This window comes from Topomyia yanbarensis, chromosome 2 (assembly GCF_030247195.1).
Source record: "Topomyia yanbarensis strain Yona2022 chromosome 2, ASM3024719v1, whole genome shotgun sequence".
Taxonomy (NCBI): Eukaryota; Metazoa; Arthropoda; class Insecta; order Diptera; family Culicidae; genus Topomyia; species Topomyia yanbarensis.
In genome coordinates, this window is record NC_080671.1 from 154867982 (window position 1) to 154891603 (window position 23622).

The window sequence follows — 23622 nt, forward strand, 5'->3', positions numbered from 1 at the left end:
TCAATATTTTCATATTTATCCAGGCATTGCATAGATTTATTCGAATCTTTGTCTGGTTTCACCTAGAATTCGTTAACGAAACAACACATTCGACCATGAAAATAGAATTTAAGGATAGAAAAACAAAAAAAAGGACAAAGGAGAAACAACTTATCAATAGATAAAATAGAACAAAACAAGAAAACTACAAAATGACGTTTAAAATTATGGAAATAGATTAATAATATGCAAATAGTCAAAAACCTGCCAATATCAAAAATAGAAAAAAATCCAAAACGGAGAAACAACAGAAAATGGACAAAACTAACACAATGGAAAAATTTAAGAAAAAAAAGTCTTAAAGTATGTAAACAATTTGAAGAAATGGCAAAATTAAGCAGATTGACTAATTGAAACAAATTAAACAAAGGAAGTGAAAAAGGAAATTAGACTAAAATTGAAGAAATACAAAACTGCAATATGGGTAAAATAGTGTAAAGCGGGTAAATAACAAAATGGGAAAAAAGTGGAAAAAGGGAACAAAATGAATACAACTAAAATATAAAAACAAGACTACGATAAACAAATATAGAAATGAACGAAATGGATCCATTGAGATAGACGTAAAAATAACAATTACACAAAATGTTTCGAAATAGAAGAAATAATAAAATACAAGAAGAAGAATCAGGGAGTGGGCGTACCGTATTGGTAAATCGATTGCCTTGTACGCAGCGCACCTGGATTCGAGTCCCGACCCCGCACATAGGGTTAGAAATTTTTCCTAAGAGATTTTTCTAACCCGAAGAGGCGAATGACCTTATGGTTAAAACCTCTATAATTGAAATAAAAAAAATACAAGAATGGAATAAAAAGAAATATATATATATATATATATATATATATATATATATATATATATATATATATATATATATATATATATATATATATATATATATATATATATATATATATATATATATATATATATATATATATATATATATATATATATATATATATATATATATATATATATATATATATATATAAATTAAAATAAATAAGAACATTTGGATGGAATAGTTTGAGGGGAAAAAAATAGAAAACCGGAACAAGTGGAAATAGTCCAAAAACAGACATTAATGAAATCATACACTCAGGCAAAAAATACAGCGAATTTCATAGGAATATCGTATAATTTTTAGCCACAAGTAGCACGTATGTAAATCATAAGATTATCTTATGAAACAGCATTTATTTGGTCAAATCGGTTTGCCATGATTTCATGTTCCATAAGGCATCTTTGAATTATCATAAGACAATATTATACATTTCTCTTATGTTTATGACAATCATAAAATGCGCGTATGAAATTCGAGCGACTGGCCTATGCAATAACTTATAAAATGTTAAGGTAATCATATAAGTAGTATGTTTTTCATATTAATTTTATGAAAACATAGTTTTGTTACTTTTCTAGTCATCATAAGATGAATCTTATGAATTTCGCTATGCGTTTTGCCTTAGTGTAGAAAACATCTTGAATCAAAATGATTTAAATAGTTAAAAAAAGAAAACCTAGAATAAATTTGAAAACAGGAATATTATCATAAACAATAACAATTGAAAACTTTAAAAATAAATAGGTTAAAAAAATAAATCTATATAAAGTAAAAGTGGAAAAAATTAAAATTTAATGAAATGGTAAAATGAAAACATTCACAAAACATATAAAGATCGAAATAAAATAATTGGAAAAGTGTTCAATTGAAAAAAGTAATAAAATAAAAAAATGGAGTTCATAATTGTTGCAATGCGTAAAAAAGGTACTTAAAGGAAAGGCTGCTTTTGCTGCAACATACAAAAATGGGAGAATATTAAAAAAATCATACAAAAGAAAAGCATAAATTTCAAAAGCGATAAATGGAGGACAAAAAGCTTCAAAACACGAAAAAAATGAAAACGAAAGAGAAAAAAACTATTTTTATGCAGGTGAGAAAAACCTAAAATGAAAAATATTGAATAAAGGTGGATAGGGAAATACAAAATTAAGTTTGTTGGAAAATATTAAAAATACAAAGAAATAATAGAAAAGAAAAGTTAAGTTAAATAAAGTAAGTAAATTTAATGAAATCAATTACACGCACAAATACAAAAGAAACGAATAATATGATAGATAAAACGTGAAAAGATGGAACGAATTAAATAAATGGGACAAATACAAAAAATGGAAACAAATTTTAAAAAAGAAGCAATAATGGTAAAAACAGAAAAACAGTATTGGACAAAATATACAAAAAAGGAAAATAAGATTTAATGGCGAAAATAGAAAGAAAACAAAACCTAGATTAAATGGAAAAAGAAATAAAAAAGTAAATATGAAAAATGATAAGAAATGGAAAAAATCATTTAAACTGAGATAGTTAAAGATGACAAAAACTTTCGGGTTTTCGAATTTAAATGATAAGTGAATCCGAAAAATTACTACGGACCGTTTTCTTCGTGGATTTCCATGTTCTTTCTTGATTTGTTGAGTTATTCAAAACTCGTTTCACAAATCCTATTTGACCAGTTGAACATTCTCAAAGAAAGTTGGTGAATTTTGTTTTTCTTTGTAATATATTCTTTTGTAATTCATTTAGCCCACGATGGATTGAAATAGGTAGAAATAGAAGCCACATATCGTCCTGAAAAGATAAAAAATCGCAATTGAACTAATGATTTAAAAACCACTGTTTTGTTGAAACCTATCCACAGATTGAAAGCTTCGAATGAAAATTAACTTAAAGAGCCCAGAACTTTCAACTTTAACTAACTTAATTTTTTATCTAGTTGGTCAAAATCCATGAGATAATTGTTGTAAAGTATGAAATAGAAAATAAATTTCAGTCTTTTAATACACAATTAACAATAAAAGATCTTATGTCTTTTTGCCCACTGCGCGTAAAATCGCTTTTGACTTCGAAGTTTTCTTTTGATTAGTCTTTCATACAGCATAAACTTTATAATGTAATGTGCGCTTAACTTTATCATAGAAATTGGAGGAAATTAAATCATATCAGTATTGAAACTTTAATTGAATTTTCACATAAATTATTATTGAAATAATATTTGGCAGAATCGTTCCTCCTTAAGTTTCGGGCCCCCTCCACAACTCTAGGCCCGGGGGGAAACACTCCGTCCCCCTCCACTCTCGGCGGTCATGAGAACCACCCATTGTTCGTTCAGTGCAATTTCGGCGGCTTCGGTGAGCTGGGTGTGGTGAACAACTCGGTAAAAATTATTCTAGAAACTAATGCGACAGCTACAAGGAGGAGAGAAAGCCAAAGGGGCAGATTCCACCCACAAACCAACCCCCACCTGGCTATGCCCCTGCCTCCCGAACCACTGTCCATTAGAATCAATAGAACTGGTTAAATTTGCTTCTATAGTTTAGAATTAATTGTTTTGTTCGTTACTGCTTGAAAAACGTTTTTAAGATACAGTCTAAAGTATATTTTTTAGTGGTTTCAAAAAGTTTTTTAGAGATGTCTTGTTTTTAAGCTTTGTTTAGAAGATTAATGCGTCTTTAAGATATCACAAACGAATGAATTTTAAAACCTCCTGTCGATTGCATGCACGATTGTTAAATTTCTTCATAACCAAATCCTGCAAATATTTTTGGAGTTTTTTATGTGCTCTTTGCACCATAGCACTAGTTGATATCGATCTTTATTTGGTATAGATGCGCACTTTACTGCCAATCATTGTCGCTTGAGGAAAATATTTCATGAAAACAAATGATGAAGTACAATTTCTATTGTGCATATAACGTATGAAAATGAACCAGTATCATTACTATGAACATATGCTGACAAAAATTACATATTCAGGATCATAATGATGTTGATGTGGAGAATGCATTAGAGTTACGCATATAAGCAAGCAAGACCTCTCCTGGCTGTATTCACAGAGAACAACATCGCCTACATTACCTACCGACAATTCCCCAATTAATAAATAATGTCTTTTCCACAATAAAATATACATTTTATCTAACCGACTAAGATTTTCAATTTTTTATTCGCTAAATACACGTCAGTTAATTCCACAACGATCACAAAAATTTCGCACACTTTCCACGCATTCGTCCAGCAATCATTAGTCTGCGTCATCGCTGTCATCATCACCTACTTTCTTCAGCAGAGATTCGCACCATTTGCCGCGTGCTGCTCTGCTGTTTCGCTGCGCGTCAGACGAGCGTTACTCTTCGGGTCGAAGAAAATTGTCTTTCGCCTCACGAAGTGCGATGAGTCACACTTTCTTTACGCGCGGATGAGAATATGTCCGATAGGTACCAAACAACCCAACAGAAAAAAAAGCGCAACAAGAAACAAATAAAATTCGAGAGAAAAACCTCGACTTGCGACTCGAGAGCTAGGAGGAAAAGTTGAACCGAAATCACATCACTAATGCACATCACGGAATCATGTTATGGAAATCGTGTCAAATTTGAGCAAATGGTGAAAAACTATTAGCAGTCCGGTAGCCTCCACTAGCACCGTCAGGAATCGGGTTGAGCTGATTGATGGCACCGAGCGTGTCGGTGAGGACGCACTTCCCGACGATGATGACATGTCCCCTGGGTAGCGGAAGAAAAACCGAAACAAACAGAGTGAGAGAAAAAAACGAAATGATTAATTGACTTGAATCCGGTGGGCTGATTGTTGTGCCTGTGGCATCGTGCCGGACACTCACCCTGTAGGTGTGTCATGTAGTCTTTCCGGTCCAGCTCGTTGTCCAGCTGGGAGAACTGGTCGTACGGGATGTTCTGTATCAGGTTGATGCTGTTGCTGTTGCTATTGCTGTTGGGCGAGGATGCCGACGACGAGGACGACGAGGAGGATGCCGCCGAAATGACTCTGGGTCGTTCCTCGTCGATGGATTTCTCCGTCGATTGCATGTAGATCTCGTGGATGCGGGCCGAACAGCGAATCTGCGAGGGAAAAGGTAACCATAATAATGAAGTGAATATCAGATTTAACTTACTCGCGAATAAATGACGAATGGCGTTGAGCGTTGTGGTTATTTAATATATCTGTTGAAGATTTTTTGATTTGTTTGCGTTTATTTTCCACAGATGCAGTTATTTTGTAGCTCCAATCCATAAAATATACATTTCATATATAAATTTTCCTAATTTGATTTATTCAGTGAGTCTTCTGATCGATTGATGTCCAGGTGCGGTTTAGAATTTTCTTATCAAATTCATCGTTTTCATCGTATTGAATTTTATTTTATGCAAATAAAAACATTCACTGAAGCTTAGAGAATAAGGAACGGAAAGCAGATTATACAAAAACGTTAGACATTCGAAGTTCGGACGGCTATTCTGTATTAAAGTTCTAAACATACTGGTAGAGTATGCATCAGAATATGATCCTTTTAAGTTTGCACGTAGAATAAATGTGCACAGCTGCATTTGTCTTTGGATCGAAGAAACCTTAAACCAGTACATCCCCAAATCCCGTTTCATTGAAAATACTGAATCTCAAACTAATGGCTTGCAGTTGCGTTTAAACTAAATTTAAGTATTTTTCCTTTCTCATATAGAAAGGTAATGCAATCACTCTGAACATGGCCAAACTAATCCCGACCAGGAGAATGTCTGTGAGTGTGTATGTGTCTTTTCTTTAGGGAGCAGAAAAAACTTTCAAAAAAAGTCCTGAGAATGCAGGAAAAAATGTACAAAACCCTAACGATTCAGGGAACGAGTTTGGGCTGCCACCACCCGACCCGCTAAAAACCACAGCTCTTGCTCATAACCTGATTCCTCCCCGGCACTTCCATATGGTATTATTTCGGGGAGGAGGTTTTTATGTGCATAGCACCCACTCTAATTCAACTACTTAGTAGTTAGTTCCTTTAGTAGGGTTACAGCACCACTCCTCGACACACCACCAGTTCTCCACCATCCATACAGACTGACAATTTCTGCATGGAAGTAGAAAGCTAACTGAAGGTCGAGACAGTGCTCTTCCCCTACGAAGACAATCTGGGTGCCAAACTTCAGATTGTCTAATTTACCGAGCCCTTCGGCTCTCTTGTGCCATTAAGTATTCAACTCCCTTCTCGTACCATTCGGCACCACTTACTCGTTGAACTACCAACACTTGTTCGCTACTCGGTCTAGTTCTCGACGACGGACTAGCCAACTCCGATGGAGAATTCCCAGGCAAGAGAAGTTCTTCCGAAACCGAGCCAACCAACCAGGTGTCGAGTTCGGTTCGGCGATTCGACTCACGACTTAGTCTAGTTCCCGGCGGTGAATCTAGCTTACGCCGACGGAGAGTTCCCCGGCGAAGAAAGTGCTTCTGATACCGGTTCATCCTTGGTTTGACCACCAAACCTTCTTGTTGCCTTTAACTCCCTCTCCGGTACCATTTAGCGCTATAACTCCTTTAAGCCCTTTTGTTCCCCTCTCGTTCCATTTCGCCCCACTTCCCCGATGCGCCATTCAGCTTCCGACTTTACTAAAATCTTGTTCGCGAACTACTCGGTCTAGTCGCCGACGATGGAGAATTCCCCGTCGATAGAAGATCTCCCGAAACCGAGCGATCGATTTCTCCCGATACCTATGTCCGTTTCCGTGAGCCTTTAGATCCCCGCTTCGACCCAATCTACTCGATCTAGTCCCCTGCGGTGGACCTAACCTACTCAACGGGCCAGCCAGTAGGGTTTGAGGTCCATCCAACGATTCCGGGTGGAGCGTAGTTTCCAGTTCGCTGGTGCCCCAACGACTCACTGCAAGCTATTCGACGTGGTCTATTCGGTCTAGTCCCTGGCAGTGGCTCTACTCTGTTCAGGAGCCACCCAGTAGGGAGTCGAGATCGGTCCGGCGATTCCAGTGAAACCTGACGTCCGGTTCACTGGCGCCGACCACCCGAACCCGGTGCTACGTCGCGTACTATTCAACTGGTCTCCGGCGGTGGACCTAGTCTACACCGCCGGAGAGTTCGTTGGCGTCGGAATTTCTCTCAAGGGTCCATCTGTAAATGACGTAGCATTATATGGGGAAGGGGGAGTTTTGTATTTTATGATGATGTGTGGCGACAGGGAGGTGATCATGTCATACAACGTAACTTTTTTTAAAGGGGAATAGAAGTTGACCTGACGTCACGATAATCTAACCAACATAGTTTATTATTTTTAAAAAAAATTACCGAGATAAGAGGGGGCGGGGGAGCTAGCGTCAGGCTACGTAATTACCAGGGGAGTATTTGGAGGTTTCTGATGAAATGCTACGATGGGAGAGGGGGGTATTAAAATCACTCAAAAAATGCTACGTCATTTAAGGATGTAACCCAATTCGCGATTAGTGGTTTCGTGGCGACTTTCTAGCCAAGGACGCTTCACCGTTTCACCTCTCCATGCTTCCTATGTGCCCAAGCAGACACATTTGGAATGAGTTGGTGGGTACATATTCGTTTCTCCGCGTTTTCCCACTGCTGATGCCACGTAGCCAGCGTCCACTCGGACCAGTCTACTTGCATTTCTCCGCTGGTAGCATTCCGTCGATAACGCATACTGCCTACGACGATATTGTTCTTGTTCAGCCATCAGCCGGAATGTCCTATTCAGCTTTTCACGGTTTTCAGCGCAGCAGCCCAGGCAGGAACCCCATATCGGAGTATGACAGAAACAGTAGATCGTCTCGTGCTGCTTCCCAGATCGCCGATGTTTGGCGTGATTCCTGCTTTTTGACAACGGTCTTCGTCGACTTTTCGCAGGCGTAGTCGATGTGGTTGTTGAAGCTCAACCGGTCGTCTATTGTCACTACAAGTTGCTTCAGTGCAAGCTTCGTGCCCTCCGACGTTGGTCTGCATCCGCTTACCAGGCTCTTGTGGTGAGCTATTTGCAACTTGACACCGTTTATCCACCTCTCCAATGTGTCTATTGTCTCAGTAACCGACACCTCTACTTCTTCAAGTGTCGTTAGTGACATATCGTCGGCGAAACCCACGATTTTCACTTTCTTGGGCAGCCGCCGGATAGCTTGTAACATATACTCTATCCAGTGCTACGAAAATTCGAAATCAGCTACCTAATTCTGCTTGCATTTACTGAAACCGACATTCAGATTCAACGCCTCCCTCATTCATTCACTTTCCAACTGAATGAAATTTCATGCAGAATCGAACGCTTGAGTGCAGAGGAAATATAAATTCATTCACCAACCAAAGCATTCATTTGTTATTATGTCGACAGTTTGAAGGCAGAAGTTACCATCTTCTACATTTTCGAGCATAAGTGAACTGCGTAATCTATATCTGGTGCACTTTTGCTCAATAATCCCTCTCAGAGCTAGCATAGAAATAAAATTCACTTTGCTTCTGAACTCGAACATGTCCGTACCTGAAAGCGCTGCGTCGGGAGAACGAATGACGATTGAAACGAATAAAAAATTTCATTCATCGCAGCGGGCATGAATTGAATTTCGTTTTCTTTCAAGTTCATGCAGCGATGTCAATTTTTTTGAGCTCTGACTCTATCATTGTGCAGTATCCTTTCTTCGAAGAAATCGATACTTCGGAAGGCATCCCATGGCACCTCGCCAAGTATGGCATACCTGTCCCTAACGAATCCTCAGCCACATTATAATGTACTACCCGGTTGGGACGACATATGTGGACAATGAAACAATTCGCTGCTAATGTACAACTACAAAAGATAACCTGAATAGTGATCGTAGTGGCAAAGTTTCCCCTAACAAAAAACACTTTCTGTATCGTCAAAAAACAATTTTCGCGATGTTTTTTCAACCAAAACTACCTTACTCTCCTCTTAAGAAGCAATATATGTTAAACTTAAATTGTTTTAATACAAAAAACTCAAATTTTCCTGAACCAACCCTTTCGATATTTCGCACAGTTTTTCTTCACCTCATTGCTCAGGTTACTATGGGAGCATTTTACAAAATTATTATTATAATATTTCGGTATTTTTCGCATCAAAGTGCAATATTCAAAAATCAAACAAGAATAAAATCTTTTACCTAAAGAATTATATGAAAAGGAGCTGCTCAAATTTTCAAAATCATTGGTCTGGTAGATTTTGAGTTATGATCAGAGTTAAAAATTTTCGAAGCTCTTTCTTGACAGCTGAAAATGAACCTGATGCGACTCGTGGTGCATAGAAAATATATTCATTCAGGAATCCCGTTTATTCATTCACTTGAATATCTTACAAAAATATTCATTCCACTAATTACCTAAGTAAATGTTTTCAAATGTTGGGAAACCGTATAAAATTGTGATCATAATCGCTTACATTGTGCCAGGGTCTTCATTGATACGTGTGATTTGTTGCTGCACGTTCACTTCGTGCAATAATCGAGACGATTGAAAACTGGCATTGAATGAATGGGATGTTTGTTCGTTTGACATTTTCAGTTACGTAACTGAATATTGAACATGAATGCGGCTGAATATGATCAATTTTCATTCAATGAATTTGAACATTTGTAATTCTGGTTATGATGGAAACCGCAAAACAAGTTTTCGACGAAGTACCTCCGGAGATCCACTGTTGCTCGTTCAATTTCTGGTATTAAACCATAACTCCATAAAAAGTTGCATATTTTTACTGAAGAAATGATTTATTATTATCAAAGAAAAATTATTTAAGTTTTGCCTTTCTCCTATAGAAAGGTTATGCAATCGCTCTGAACATAGTCAACCTAATCCCGGCCCGGAGGGCCGTCTGTCATATACCATTCGACTCAGTTCGTCGAATTCGGCAAATGTCTGTGCGTATGTGTGTGTGTGCGTGTGTATGAATGTATGTGACCAAAAATAAGCATATCGGTTGCTCAGGAATGGCTGAAACGATTTTTTCAAACTTAGTCTCAAATATAAGGTACAATGTTCCCATAGGCTGCTATTGAATTTCATTAAATTCCGACATCCGGTTCCGGAGTTACGGGTTGAAGAGTGCGGACACATAGCAAATTCACATTTTTGCCTTTCTCCTATAAAAAGGTTATGCAATCACTCTGAACATCGTCAACCTAATCTCGGCCCGGAGCACCGTCTGTCATATACCATTCAACTCACTTCGTCGAATTCGGTAAATGTCTGTGCGTGTGTGCGTATTTTTTTATAGTAAGGTTAAAAAACTTCAAAAGCCTGGCCTGTAGTGTATTGGCACTGTGTGGGACTCACGACTCACGTTCGTGCCTAACCACTAAAAACATTCCTTACTTTTTATGCCCTTCTTCCCCACGGAACTACGTCATCGTATTACTTCGTGGAGGGGGGGGGGGGGTTCGTTGCGCTTTCGTCGCACCTCTTTCTTCTGCTCTATCTCGGAGTCTCGCTTGGTTCATGGAGTGGCATGACCTATGAGCTTTGATTTAACTCTCGGTTCCTCTCCTGCTTCTTATCTCCACCCATTACGTCGCCGTTTATTTCTCGTCCCTGTGGTGAGCCGTTTAGGTGCTGATTCCCTGAGCCATTCAGCTCATGTTTCCGTGAGTCATTCAGCTCCTGGCCTTATCACGATCCGCTTGGATAGTGCTCAACGGTGAACTCATCCTACTCCGACCTATGGAGGAATTTCCCCCGACACCGATACCCGCTTTTTTGAGCCATTTAGCTCTACTAAAATCTTCCAGCTTTACCGCTTATCCTACTCCGATTGAGAGTTCCCCGACAACGGAATTTCTTTCGTTACCGGTGTTTGTTTCGTGAGCCGATTAGCTCCCCTTTTCGTCACGATTCTGTCGGGTAGCCCACGGCGCCGAATCAGCCCTATCGTGAATTCCCCGGCGCAGACCGCTACCGATACCGTTGTACGTTTCTGTGAGCCATTACGTGTGTGCGTATGTGTGTGTACGTGTGTATGTATGTGACCAAAAATATGCACATCGGTTACTCAAGAATAGCTGAACCGATTTTCAAACTTAGTCTCAAATGAAAGGTACAACGTACCCATAGGCTGCTATTGAATGTCTTTAAATTACGACATCCGGTTCCGGAGTTACGGGTTGAAGAGTGCGGACACACAGCAAATTCACATTTTTGCCTTTCTCCTATAGAAAGGTTATGCAATCACTCTGAACATCGTCAACTTAATCCCGGCCAATTTTTTTTGACTTGCATAGGTTTTCTGTATTTTAACAGGGTCGTAGTTAGGGGGATACGGTGAGACTCCCCTCCACATCACTCAGCACCCTTCCCTAAACCGCACTTCCCTCATCAAATACCCCTCCACGCGAATAAAATTTTTTAATTCCTCTAGAATAAATTTTCTTAGTTGGTCTGAAAAACCAGGGCAAAATTTGGTTTGAAATGATTTTGAGTTGAGAAACTAATTTAAAATTTCTTAACAAGTTGAAATTTTTTGGCGGGGTCCAAATCCCCTGGATTCGTCGCTGGTTTTAAGTGTTTCAGGTTCAACATATAACGACTCAAGTTCGTAGCTGTCGATTCATTATACGTTTGTGTAAATCGCATTGAATATTTAATCGACATTTCCACCATTATATTAACATAACCAGCCATGGAATCGTAGTTTGGACAAATGAGAAAGGCACAATTGCACCACTAGGTGGATTAAAACGGGTTTTTCAAAAAGCTATCTCTTATTTTTTCGTTACTAAAAAAGATTACGAAGAACAGCTAATTTTAGCCCAGTTAATTTAAAGTCAATCCTACAATTGCCGGTAATTCTCAAGAATTTCGATCTCCTAGAAAGAGATTAGAAGCAGCTACACGGAAAAAGGATTGTTCCCAAAATCGTCAATAAAGTGCCATGAATTCTAAACGTTACGTTTTTACATTTCTTATAAAAGAAATGTATAGAATTCGCTCAAACTTTCAAGATTTTTTACGTTACGAAAACAGGACCATGAATAAAAATCACGGCTAAACAGTAAGTAAACAGATCGGATAACTAGAAGCTAATCGGGACAAATCCACCGCAGGTGAAGTGAGAGTAGGGTAGATTCACCGCTGTGGACTATCCGACTACATCGTCACAAAGGTGGGAGAAAATTGACTCACGAGACAGACATCGGAACCGAGAGGAGTTCCGCCGTCAGGGTATCTTTCAGTCGAAGTATCCATAAAATATCCGAGTAGATCTCGATTAAACTGGAGCCTAAATGGCTCAAGAAAACGGGCATCAGTTTCGGTGATAGAGGAGTTCCTCCGGCAAGGAACTCTCACTCGGAGTAGTATGAGTTCACCGCCGGGAACTATCCGACTAGATCGTGATAAAGGTGGGAGCTAAAGAGCTAACGGAAACTGAAGCTCATGGAATCAGGATCTAAACAGCTCACCGAGACGAGAACTAAATGGTGACGTAATGGACGGGGACGGAAAGCAAGGGAAGAACAAGAGAAAGAGAATAAGAGAAGGAGGTTCACATCCTTGCTCTCACTTGAGTACTATGGCTCTAATTTTCATAACTTTCCCTACCCAGTAATCTCTAGCTAATTGAATATCGTTGAAATGTAAAAAAGTATTTTAACAGATAGATTTAGGAATATTAGTTCACAAAATAAAAACAGCATGGATACATTCTCGTGCACTATTTCATGAAACTCGGAATTTTATTCATGAATCCATACAACCCTCGTGAACTAATTCATGATTCTTAGTATATTAGTAACTTTCCAATATGCATGCTTGAGAAATAGTACACAAAATCTTCAAATATTATTCATGTATTCGTGAACTGGTTCATGATTTCCAGTATAATTGTCCCGACTTACCATTCGTGGTCGTGAAATAGTTCACGATATCGTGAAATATTATTCATGTATTCGTGAATTGGTTTATGGTCCTTAGTATACTAGTCACGATTTACCATTCGCGTTCGTGAAATATTTCTAGTGTAATAGTCACGACATACTATTCATGCGCGTGGAAATTATTCATGGGTTCGTGAATTAGTTTATGACTCCTAGTACTTGATCTAGGATCTATCTTGCTTGCTTGTGATATTTTTTTTATAAGCTGTAGAGCCTTGATTTCCACTGCGACCATTTAAAGGAATATTGTGGTATGACTCAATTTGATGTTATGCGCCTCAGCTTTCCCTTCATAATTAAGATACGAAGGGCTCTGTTTAATTTTGCATATTATCCCAGTTAGGATCAACTCGTTTGATGAATCTGATAACCTTACTAGGATTTGATAGCCAAATCTCAGAGGGCTATAAAAACCCTTTTCCAAGAATTAAATATCTGTAGCTAACAAGAGCGCTGCAATCACAAAGTAGATGCTCCGCTGTCTCATTCTTAAATTGACAGAAACGACAACTCGGACTTTGAATTTTTCCCATTTTATGTAGATGATATCTACTAGGGCAGTGACCGGTAAACAAACCAGTTATTATTCAAAGGTTCCTCTTACTTAGAATAAGTAAAGTTCGAGCGGCTTTGGCACTCGGCTTCATACATTTCCTTGCATGCTTTGCAGTATCTGTGGCGTTCCAGTTCGATTCTACCATAGACATTTCCAATTTTCTAAGTTCCATATTTAAAGTACAGGTTGAGACTCCACAGAAAGGTTCTGGGCCTATAATCTCGGTCTCGGAACCTTGTCTTGCCAAACTATCAGCTGATTCGTTTCCTTGAATTCCACTGTGACCGAGCACCCAAAGCAAGTTTACTTCATTATTCCATGACAGTTGCTTAAGTAAGGTAATGCATTCCCATACTAACTTCGACTGACAAGTTAAGGCTTTCAAAGCATTAAGAACTGCTAAGCTGTCTGAAAAGATACAGATCGTTGCAAATCTATACTTCCTCTTGAGACAGATATACGCACACTCAAGAATTGCTTGAATTTCCGCCTGAAATACAGTTGGGTAGTTTCCCATCGGGATAGTTGTTCTTATCCCGGGTCCAAACATCCCGGCTCCTGTGCTGCTATTCATGTTTGAACCATCCGTAAAGAAAACAATAGAGTCTGAACGTAGATTTGGCCCACCTGTTTCCCACACATGTCTGCTTGTTACAGTCACATTATAGGGAATTTCTTGGTTTGCCTTCGTCTGCATCCAGTCTATTATTGAATGTGAAATAGGATTTATATTGAATTTTTTGAGGATCGTTAGATGTCCTGTCATATCTCCTTCTACAATTTTTGTAGATCGAGTTAATTGCAAGGCACTTTTTTCTGCCTGCGATTCCACGAACTGATGAAGCGATAGGAGATTTAGAAGAGCATTCAGGGCCAGAATATATCACTAATAATTTTCAATTTCATGCAACATGGTCATGAAATTTTCACGGGAAGTATTTCACAAAATCAAAAGTATTATTGGTAGATTTATTTTTGTTCCATGCACTATTCCATGAAATGTCATGTATGCTAGCGACAAGCTAGACGCACGAGCAGTAAATATAACAAAACGATTATGACCTAGAACATCGTTATTCATTCGATAAGTCTCAGTGTGATGTTTCGACAGAAAAAGAAATCTGCGTTGAGCACTAAAAATACCTTTTAGAGCCACAAATCGTGTTCCTGATATAGTTCATGGAACAAGATCCCGCTTATAAGTCACACATTTATGTTCCTGTTTATATTGTCGCGATATCCCGAGTAAAAAAACCGGTAATAACCAAAAAATGACAGATCGCGATAAGGCGAAGAGAAATTACGAATGTCATAATAATACTGCTGATGTCATGAACATCAGTCATGTCACTTCACATGTCAAATTTGAAAGTAAGCTGACTATGATCCTAAAATCAACAACATAAATCATACTATTCGTGACGAAAATATCAAAAATCGTGACTAAGATCCTGAGGCACAAATCCCCGACTATGTACGGGGAACGTGCCATTTGAGCCAATATATTCTGATTCCTGAAGATCCTGAAACTATGAATATAAAACACATTACTCGTGAATAAAATATCAAAAATCGTGACTAAGATCCTGAAATCATGAACATAAATGGCTCTACTCGTGACTAAAACATCTCGATAACGTGAATAGAAAACATGAAAATCGTAGCAAAGATCCTGAAATCATGAATATAAATCACGTTACTCACACAAAAATCGTCACTGGTATCCTGAAATCATGAGCATGTATCACTCTACTCATGACTGAAATACCACGAAATGGAAGAAGAATCGTGACTAAGATCCTGCAATCATGAACATAAATCACGCTACTTTGACAGAAAAATCCGATAGCAAACTCATGAATAAAATATCACGATAACTTGATGAGAAATCATAAAAGTCACGAATAAAGTCATGACTGCAATCATGAACATCGTTTAACTGTTTTCTGTGTATTTCCAAAATGTCAACAAGGATCATAACAAAAACTAAACATGACCAGGGAACAACCATAGTAACCATACCAAACATTCGAATGTAACGCCATGAATATATTCGACGCGAACTAGTCTTTTGGAAACACAAATAGTTTCATGAAAACGAGGTTTATTATACATAGTATCAGGAACTTGATCACGGTTTTCACAAATCCTTCAGTTCACGAAATCGTGATCTTGTTTTCATGAATTAACATTGCAACTATATTTTTTTTTAAATTTATGTGAGACAATATTTTTCATAATAATTAAAATTACAGACGATTTATGAATTATGTAACACTAAAATTATTTTAAACTAACAAAATGTTATAAACCCCTTAAACCATGGCATTATTTATAAAAGAGCTGTTGATGAAATATAAAATCCAATATGTAGTGCACATAGTATCAATAGCAGAGGATGAGTCTGTCTCTCTCCCTAGCTCTCTTTCGCATCCAAATAATTAGGCGTGAAAGGGCTAGCCACAGCGCGGCAGCCGGTAATTATACAGATTTCCCCACGATTAGCAACATTTCCCGATGCTTACCTTCAGCTTTCCGTTCTGGAAGTGATGATTGCTCACCACAAAGTGCAACCCAATGACGGAAGTTTCCAAATCGGTTTTGTGGTCTCTGGATGGCTTGTGAATTCGAATGTGCGACGGATTAGCCTGTAAGAAGATTGTGGTTTTATTCGGACAATAACGGCAAATGATTGTTTGTGTGGTAAGGCTATAATTTATATCATTTCCACTCCAAAAGGCACACGACACAGTATTGTTCTTGCACCGGACCGGGAACGTTTTACCGCGAATTTTATAATGAGTTCAAGGTCCTACTGAGGCAAAATCCGATTGCAGTAACTACATTTGTTAACGAAAAGAGCCTACATTTCACTAGCTTTACCATAGTTTATCCGAACACGAAGCGTTGTGTTTTCCTCCGGCTGAAACACTAGCTGGATATGCTGAACCTGAGGCTTTCGTGTATGAATGTTTGCAAAATCGCTACTGATTTTATTCGTTTGCTGGAAGGCATTCTGGTTTCCGATTACCGCACACAAGCAACTTGTTTCGTTACCGACATAAATGGTAAAGCTGTCTGCAAATCGACTGTATCCACGCAGCATTACCCCCTCGCCCCCTCGCACCCGGCGCAACGAAATGATTCGACCGACATTAAGGAAATTAAGGATTAAGGATATGATTTGTAGCATGGCACTGCCAACATGCCGGCTGTGTCGGTACCGTTTACGATCGATTGTTTGTTCGGCTGTTTACACGTTTGCTTTAGGCGAATTTTTTATTGCCGATTCTCTCTATATTGGGTTTTATTGAGCAACTGAGTGCGGCTTCAGCGAACACAATACGAGTATTATAGGCTCGTTAACATTATTGATGTTATGGTTCTATTTTGGAAGTTTATCGTTAAAATAAATACTACTTTATGTGTTTGAAACTCATTCTTACATAATATTTAGAAATCTGGGAATAATAATATTCAAAAACGCACTTAGCTAAATAATTATAACAAGAACATATACCAAATACTGACAACTATAAAACTGCATGGAAAACAGCATTTCATTGTTTTTATAAGACGTAGGATTTCGATCATGCAGCGCATTGTTTTTAATCAGTTCGTTTTTTACATTTCTTATAAAAGAAATGTATAGAATTCGCTCAAACTTTCAAGATTTTTTCCGAGGCCCGGAGGGCAGAGTCTTATATACCAATCGACTCAGCTCGACGATTTGGGACAATGTCTGTGTGTGTGTGTGTCTGTGTGTGTGTGTATGTAACGGACAAATTCTCATTCGTGTTTCTCAGCAATGGCTGAACCGATCTTATCCAAACCAATTTTAAATGAAAGAACTAAAAAACAGTATGAACGCTATTAATTTGTTTTTGATTCTGATGTTTAGTTTCCAAGATATGAATGTTTGAATGCGTAAAAATGGCGTTTTTTACAGTTTTTTTAAATTATCTGCCGAAATTGACATTATAGATTAACAATTTATATGTTTTTAAACAACTTTAACAAATACCTTTCGAACAAGCTATAGATTGTTGAAATCGGACTATTATCAAAAGAGATATTTAACATTAAAGGCGGACGAAAGATTTTTATCATTTCCCATTGCCAGAAATATGACCAAAAACATGTAATCTATTATTAACGCCAAAACGGCTTATTTTAGGTCAATAGTATCTTCGGAGAATTTAATGGCGGCAATATGCCCTTTCTTTTGGTATTGTGCTTTTGCTGATTAATCTCCCTATGAGTGAGATATTTTCACAAATTTTCTTGGAAGTGATTATATCGAAATGATGTCTTCAGCAAATTTGTAGCTCTTACTTTTGCGAATAACTTTACTAAAGACTTTAAATATCTATTTTGAATACTTTAAAAGTTATGGCTTGTTGTTTGTGGATTACTCTTTGTCGCCTATTTATTGTTCAATATAGTAATAATCCATTGAAATAAGCTAAACATTATTTCGATAAAACGAATTTTGTATTTCATTTTACTATCTACAACCGCTAGAAATAATCATCGAACACTTCCAAGTTATCTGGAAGGAACTTGATAACTTATCAGTGCAAAAATGTTCATTTGTGCGAACCTTCTGACTGCAATTTTTCTAACTTATAACCATCGAATCGATCTGAAACATATCGGAAAATGGAAAGCGAAATAAATAACTCCAAGCAACGGCGTAGCCAAGAGAAGGTTTTGGGGTTTAACACCATTCAACCCCCCCCCCCCCCACCAAACCAAAAAAATAAATTGGATTGAAGTTGAAAATTTATTGATGCAGACTGATTTAATTCAATATTACAATAACAATTATCTGATCCGTAGATTGATAACCTGTTGTTGTAAACATCATGAGGACTTTTGATAAATTGTCGGAATGGGGTCCTTCCTGATATGTAACTGATCTATTGGTCTTGATTTCACAGTTGTCTAATAGCATCAATATCAAATTCCTGCCTGAAAACATTCCAATAGAAAATTCCAGAGTTCTGTAATCAATAATAATCCTCAGATTTCTTTTCAAATTGAGCTCGCTTTTGTAGAGATGTACTGTAATAAGGGTCTTTATTTAATAGGAAGTGAAGTTGAAATTGATTTAATGTCTATGAAACATAGAACTGCTCACCAAAAAAAATGCATAACTTTCAAAATTTGCTAAAAATGTTTTTGCCTTTCTCATTCACTCTAAAATTCGTCAATCTAATCGCGACCGGGAGGGCCGAGTGTCATATGCCAATCGACTCAGTTCGTCGAGTTCGGAAAATGTCTGTGTGTGTATGTATGTGTGTGTATGTGGAAAAAATGTGAACATACCGGCCCGGAGCGAGTATGCAGTGAGGGGTTGCTACTTTAAAATTAAAACTAGTTTAAAATTTCTTAACAAGTTGAAAGTTTTATGCAGGACCCGGATCTTTCTAAATGATCCGCCGCTGGTTTCAAGCGATGTTTCAGTATCACATAGTATCTCAAGATCGTGGCTGTCGATCCATTGTTCGTATGTGAAAATTGTACTGAACATGTAATATTCATTTCCACCATTGTATTGAACATAACCAGCCATGGAATCGTAGTCTGGACAAATGAGAAAAGCACAATTGCACCATTAGGTGGATTAAAACGGGTTTTTATTTTGGAAATGCGTCAAGTTGAGACGAAAACGTAATATGATTAATAACGAGGATAACACTTTCCGAATGTAGAGAGAAATTTATGAAAAATGACGATTTACATTCGACTCTAGCAGGTCCTGATCGATTTTGATGAGAATTTTATTTTTGTTGTATGACCAATTATATGTATAGGCTAAATGTTTTTTTTTTGACTCAGTACAATATACATATCCCCTTTAGGAAAATTCAGTTTTCCCACCACAATGCATTGATTGAGGAATTTAGATGTTTTATTAACAGAGCATTAGCAATAATTCGTTTGTATGTCTATATAATGGGTCATTTTTTCGCTTTCCCATTGATTTGGTTTGAGATTTCTAGCACTGATGTTGTCCTATGCTGATTTGAGCGATTCTCTGAGTCCTGCCACTATCCCATGTAGTATGTGTTATCAAAAACATCGCGAAGCATCAAGTTCTAAATGTTCTCAAACGATATAATATCCGAAGAGAGTGATAAGAGTTATAAGAAATGTCTCATCACACTGTTAGGTGGATTAAAAGCGTTTTTTTTTATTCATTTCGTTTATTTGATAGGCACAAGTGCGTTAGCTTGGCGGTGCCAAATGCTTATGTTTTTACATTTTGGATATCTTAAAACTAGGAGATTACAATGTTGAAATATGTTTTTTACAAAGGAAAAAAAAAGTTTACAGCTATCTTAAGACTAGAAATAAGATTCAATATACAAGAGAGGGCCAAAAGATTTTTTTATGAAAAAATTTTAAACAAGGGATTCACTATGATATACAAGAGGGAGAGTAATAGTATTTTACGAAATATTTTACGGTTATCTTTAAACTAATAATATAGTTTAGTACACAAAAGGGGGAACAAATATTTATGAGAAACTTCACAGAAATCTTAAAACTAGGGATTCAATTTTATTTACAAGATGGAGGACAAGAGTTTCAGTAAAGAGTAAAAATTATAGCTATCTTAAAACTAGGAATACAGAATACTAATTTGAATTTTTTAACTAAAACTTATGCTTGGTCAAGATATTCAGAGGGTGGCTTATTACCGCATCAGTGTAGCAGCAGTTGTATCAAGGACAGGGGAGAGACAGGGAAAGAAGAGCAAAACTTGCAACTTTCGCTCGAACGGGGGGGGAAGGGGGATCAGCGAAACAAATTTGCGCCTCAGTCTAGTAAGTCGTCGAGTACCGGTTTGGCGGATGGTATTCTTCGGACCTGCGGGGAATCCTTCAAAACTCATCGGAACTCGAGTCGCTCTCGCTTCAGTTTCCTTCTATGCAGGCGTAGTGGTAAGGGCGACGGCGGTTACATAGTGGCACTCTGGAGCTTATCGGTTCCACAAGGCAGGAGGAAACTCTAAAAACGAGAAATAAAAGAGAGGGGCTAAATTGGGATATTTATCGTTTTTATGAAGGTATAAATAAGGGACATATAGGGGAAATCACGAGTTGCTAGCATATCTCGGACTGGTACATTGGGTGGTCTACCTCGGGCCCGAAGGGATTCCTTTAACTGAGACCTGGCGTCACAATACCCGGCGCATATCCAGACAACGTGTTCGATGTCGTGATAGCCCTCGTCACAAGCGCACAGACTACTCTCCGCAAGCCCAATACGCCGCAAATGCGCATCCATGGTGTAGTGATTGGACATAAGTCGGGACATTACGCGAATAAAATCCCGACCCACATCCATCCCCCCGAACCAAGGCTTCGTTGATACCTTTGGGATAATCGAATGTAGCCATCGTCCAAGTTCCCCGTTGCTCCACGAGGTTTGCCAACTGTTGAGCGTCCTCTGACGACAAATACTAAAAAATTCGTTGAAGCAGATTGGTCTTTCGTATATGTCACCATTTAATGCGCCCGCCTTTGCTAATGAGTCGGCCTTTTCATTGCCCGGGATAGAACAATGAGAGGGGACCCAAACAAAGGTAATCTGATAAGATTTTTCAGATAACGTACACAAGGACTCCTGTATCATCCCCAGAAAATACGGGAGTTGCTTTTTAGGCTTCACCGCACGAAGAGCCTCGATAGAGCTGAGGCTGTCCGAAACGGTGAAGTAGTGATCTGTGGGCAGAGTGTCGATGATCCCAAGGGTGTACTGAATTGCAGCTAACTCTGCGACGTAAACTGAAGCGGGATCATTGAGCTTGAATGAAGCGGTGATAGTATTGTTGAAGATACCGAAGCCAGTGGACCCATCGAGATTTGATCCGTCAGTGTAAAACATTTTGTCACAGTCGACTTCTCGGAATTTATTATAAAATATATTGGGGATCACCTGCGGGCGTATATGGTCCGGGATTCCACGAATCTCTTCCTTCATGGATGTGTCGAAGAATACAGTTGAATCAGAAGTATCTAGGAAACGGACACGGTTGGGATTGTACGAAGAAGGATTGATGCTCTGTGCCATGTAGTCGAAGTACAAGGACATAAAACGGGTTTGAGAATTAAGCTCGACGAGCCTCTCGAAGTTTTGAATTACCAACGGGTTCAGAATGTCGCATCGGATGAGCAATCGATATGAGAGTTCCCAAAATCGATTTTTTAGCGGAAGAACGCCCGCCAGCACTTCGAGACTCATCGTATGGGTCGAGTGCATGCAACCCAAGGCAATGCGCAAGCAACGGTACTGGATTCTCTCCAGTTTGATGAAGTGTATGTTCGCAGCGGAGCGGAAACAGAAACACCCGTACTCCATCACCGACAATATCGTTGTTTGGTACAACCTGATCAGGTCTCCTGGGTGAGCACCCCACCATGTTCCAGTTATTGTTCGGAGAAAATTGATCCTTTGTTGGCATTTCTGTTTCAGATACCTAATGTGACATCCCCAGGTACCTTTAGAGTCGAACCAGACCCCGAGATATTTAAATGTGAAAACCTGGTTGATCGTTGCACCCATTAATAAAAGCTGGAGTTGCGCCGGCTCACGCTTCCTAGAAAAAACAACCAACTCAGTTTTCTCCGTAGAGAACTCAATACCCAGCTGAAGAGCCCAAGCAGACAAATTGTCCAAGGTATTTTGTAATGGTCCTTGCAAGTCGGCAGCATTGGGCCCTGTAACAGAGACCACCCCGTCGTCTGCAAGTTGCCTTAGCGTGCATGAATTGGCAAGACAATCGTCAATGTCATTCACGTAGAAATTGTAGAGCAGGGGACTTAGACATGAGTCCTGGGGAAGACCCATGTAGCTAAATCGCGATGTTGTTAAATCGCCATGCGAAAAGTGCATGTGCTTTTCAGACAACAGGTTTAGCAAAAAGTTATTTAAAATTGGCGAAAGACCATGCTGGTGCAGCTTCTCTGACAGAATGTTGATAGAAACTGAGTCAAAAGCCCCCTTAATATCCAAGAAGACTGATGCCATCTGCTCTTTGTTAGCATAGGCCATTTGGATTTCTGTAGAAAGCAACGCAAGGCAATCGTTCGTCCCTTTGCCTTTGCGGAAGCCAAATTGTGTATCTGACAGTAAGCCATTTGCTTCAACCCAATTGTCGAGGCGAAACAAGATCATTTTCTCGAATAACTTCCGAATACAGGACAGCATTGCAATCGGCCGATACGAGTTGTGGTCGGAGGCTGGTTTTCCTGGTTTTTGGATGGCGATGACCTTCACTTGCCTCCATTCATAAGGGACAATGTTACCCTCAAGAAACTTGTTAAATAAATTCAACAAGCGCCTTTTTGCAGTGTCAGGCAGATTCTTCAGCAAGTTGAATTTGATTCTGTCGTTATTGTTGCATGATAAGAGAGCAAGTGAGAACTCCACCATCGAAAACGGTGTTTCGTTCGCGGTATCGTGAGGAGACGCGGCGCGACACGTTTTCTGTACCGGGACAGAGTCCGGACAGATCTTCTTGGCGAAAGCGAATATCCAACGGTTTGAATATTCCACATTCTCGTTGGTACTATTACGGTTACGCATACGTCGAGCCGACCCCCAAAGAGTGCTCATCGCTGTTTCTCTCGTTAACCCGTCGACGAACCGGCGCCAATAACTGCGTTTTTTGGCTTTCATTAGACTCTTCATTCGCCTTTCTAACGACGCGTACTGTAGATAGCTAGCGGGTAACCCGTCTTCCCGGAAGGCCTTATATGCAGTGGACTTTTCCGCGTACAGCTCTGAGCACTCTTTATCCCACCACAGGGTGGGAGACCGTTCATGGGTATTCGCGCTGGGTACTGGTTTAGTCTGAGCTTGATTCGCACTGTCGAGAATCAAGCCAGCCAAAAACCTGTACTCTTCCTCCGGAGGAAGTTCTTGAGTGGATTCGATTTTAACGGATATCGCGGTCGCGTAACTCTTCCAATCAATGTTCCGTGTGAGGTCATATGAGACATTGATTGTTTCCGATGGTCTTGAACCGTTAGCAATTGAAATCACGATAGGCAAATGATCGCTACCGTGGGGATCAGGGATCACCTTCCACATGCAATCTAACTGTAGCGATGTCGAGCAAAGCGACAAATCCAACGCGCTTGCGCGTGCTGGTGGTGTAGGAATCTGCGTCATTTCTCCCGTGTTTAAGATGGTCATGTTGAAATTATCGCAAAGATCTTGGATTAATGTTGATCTATTATCATCATGAAGACAACCCCATACCGTACCG

At 38.9% G+C, this 23622-nt stretch overlaps 1 protein-coding gene across 1 annotated transcript in view; it reads right to left on the minus strand.

Moving 5' to 3' along the window:
- Positions 1–2309: 2309 nt before the first annotated feature.
- Positions 2310–23622, minus strand: part of LOC131681816 (uncharacterized) — a 525351-nt gene continuing 504038 nt past the window's right edge. Inside the window, exons 6-8 of the mRNA XM_058962868.1 lie at positions 15863–15985; positions 4723–4960; positions 2310–4606 (exon numbers count right to left, since the gene is read on the minus strand). Of these exons, the coding sequence (XP_058818851.1) occupies positions 4452–4606; positions 4723–4960; positions 15863–15985 (516 nt within the window). The 3' untranslated portion in view covers positions 2310–4451. The remainder of the gene's footprint in view (positions 4607–4722; positions 4961–15862; positions 15986–23622) is intronic.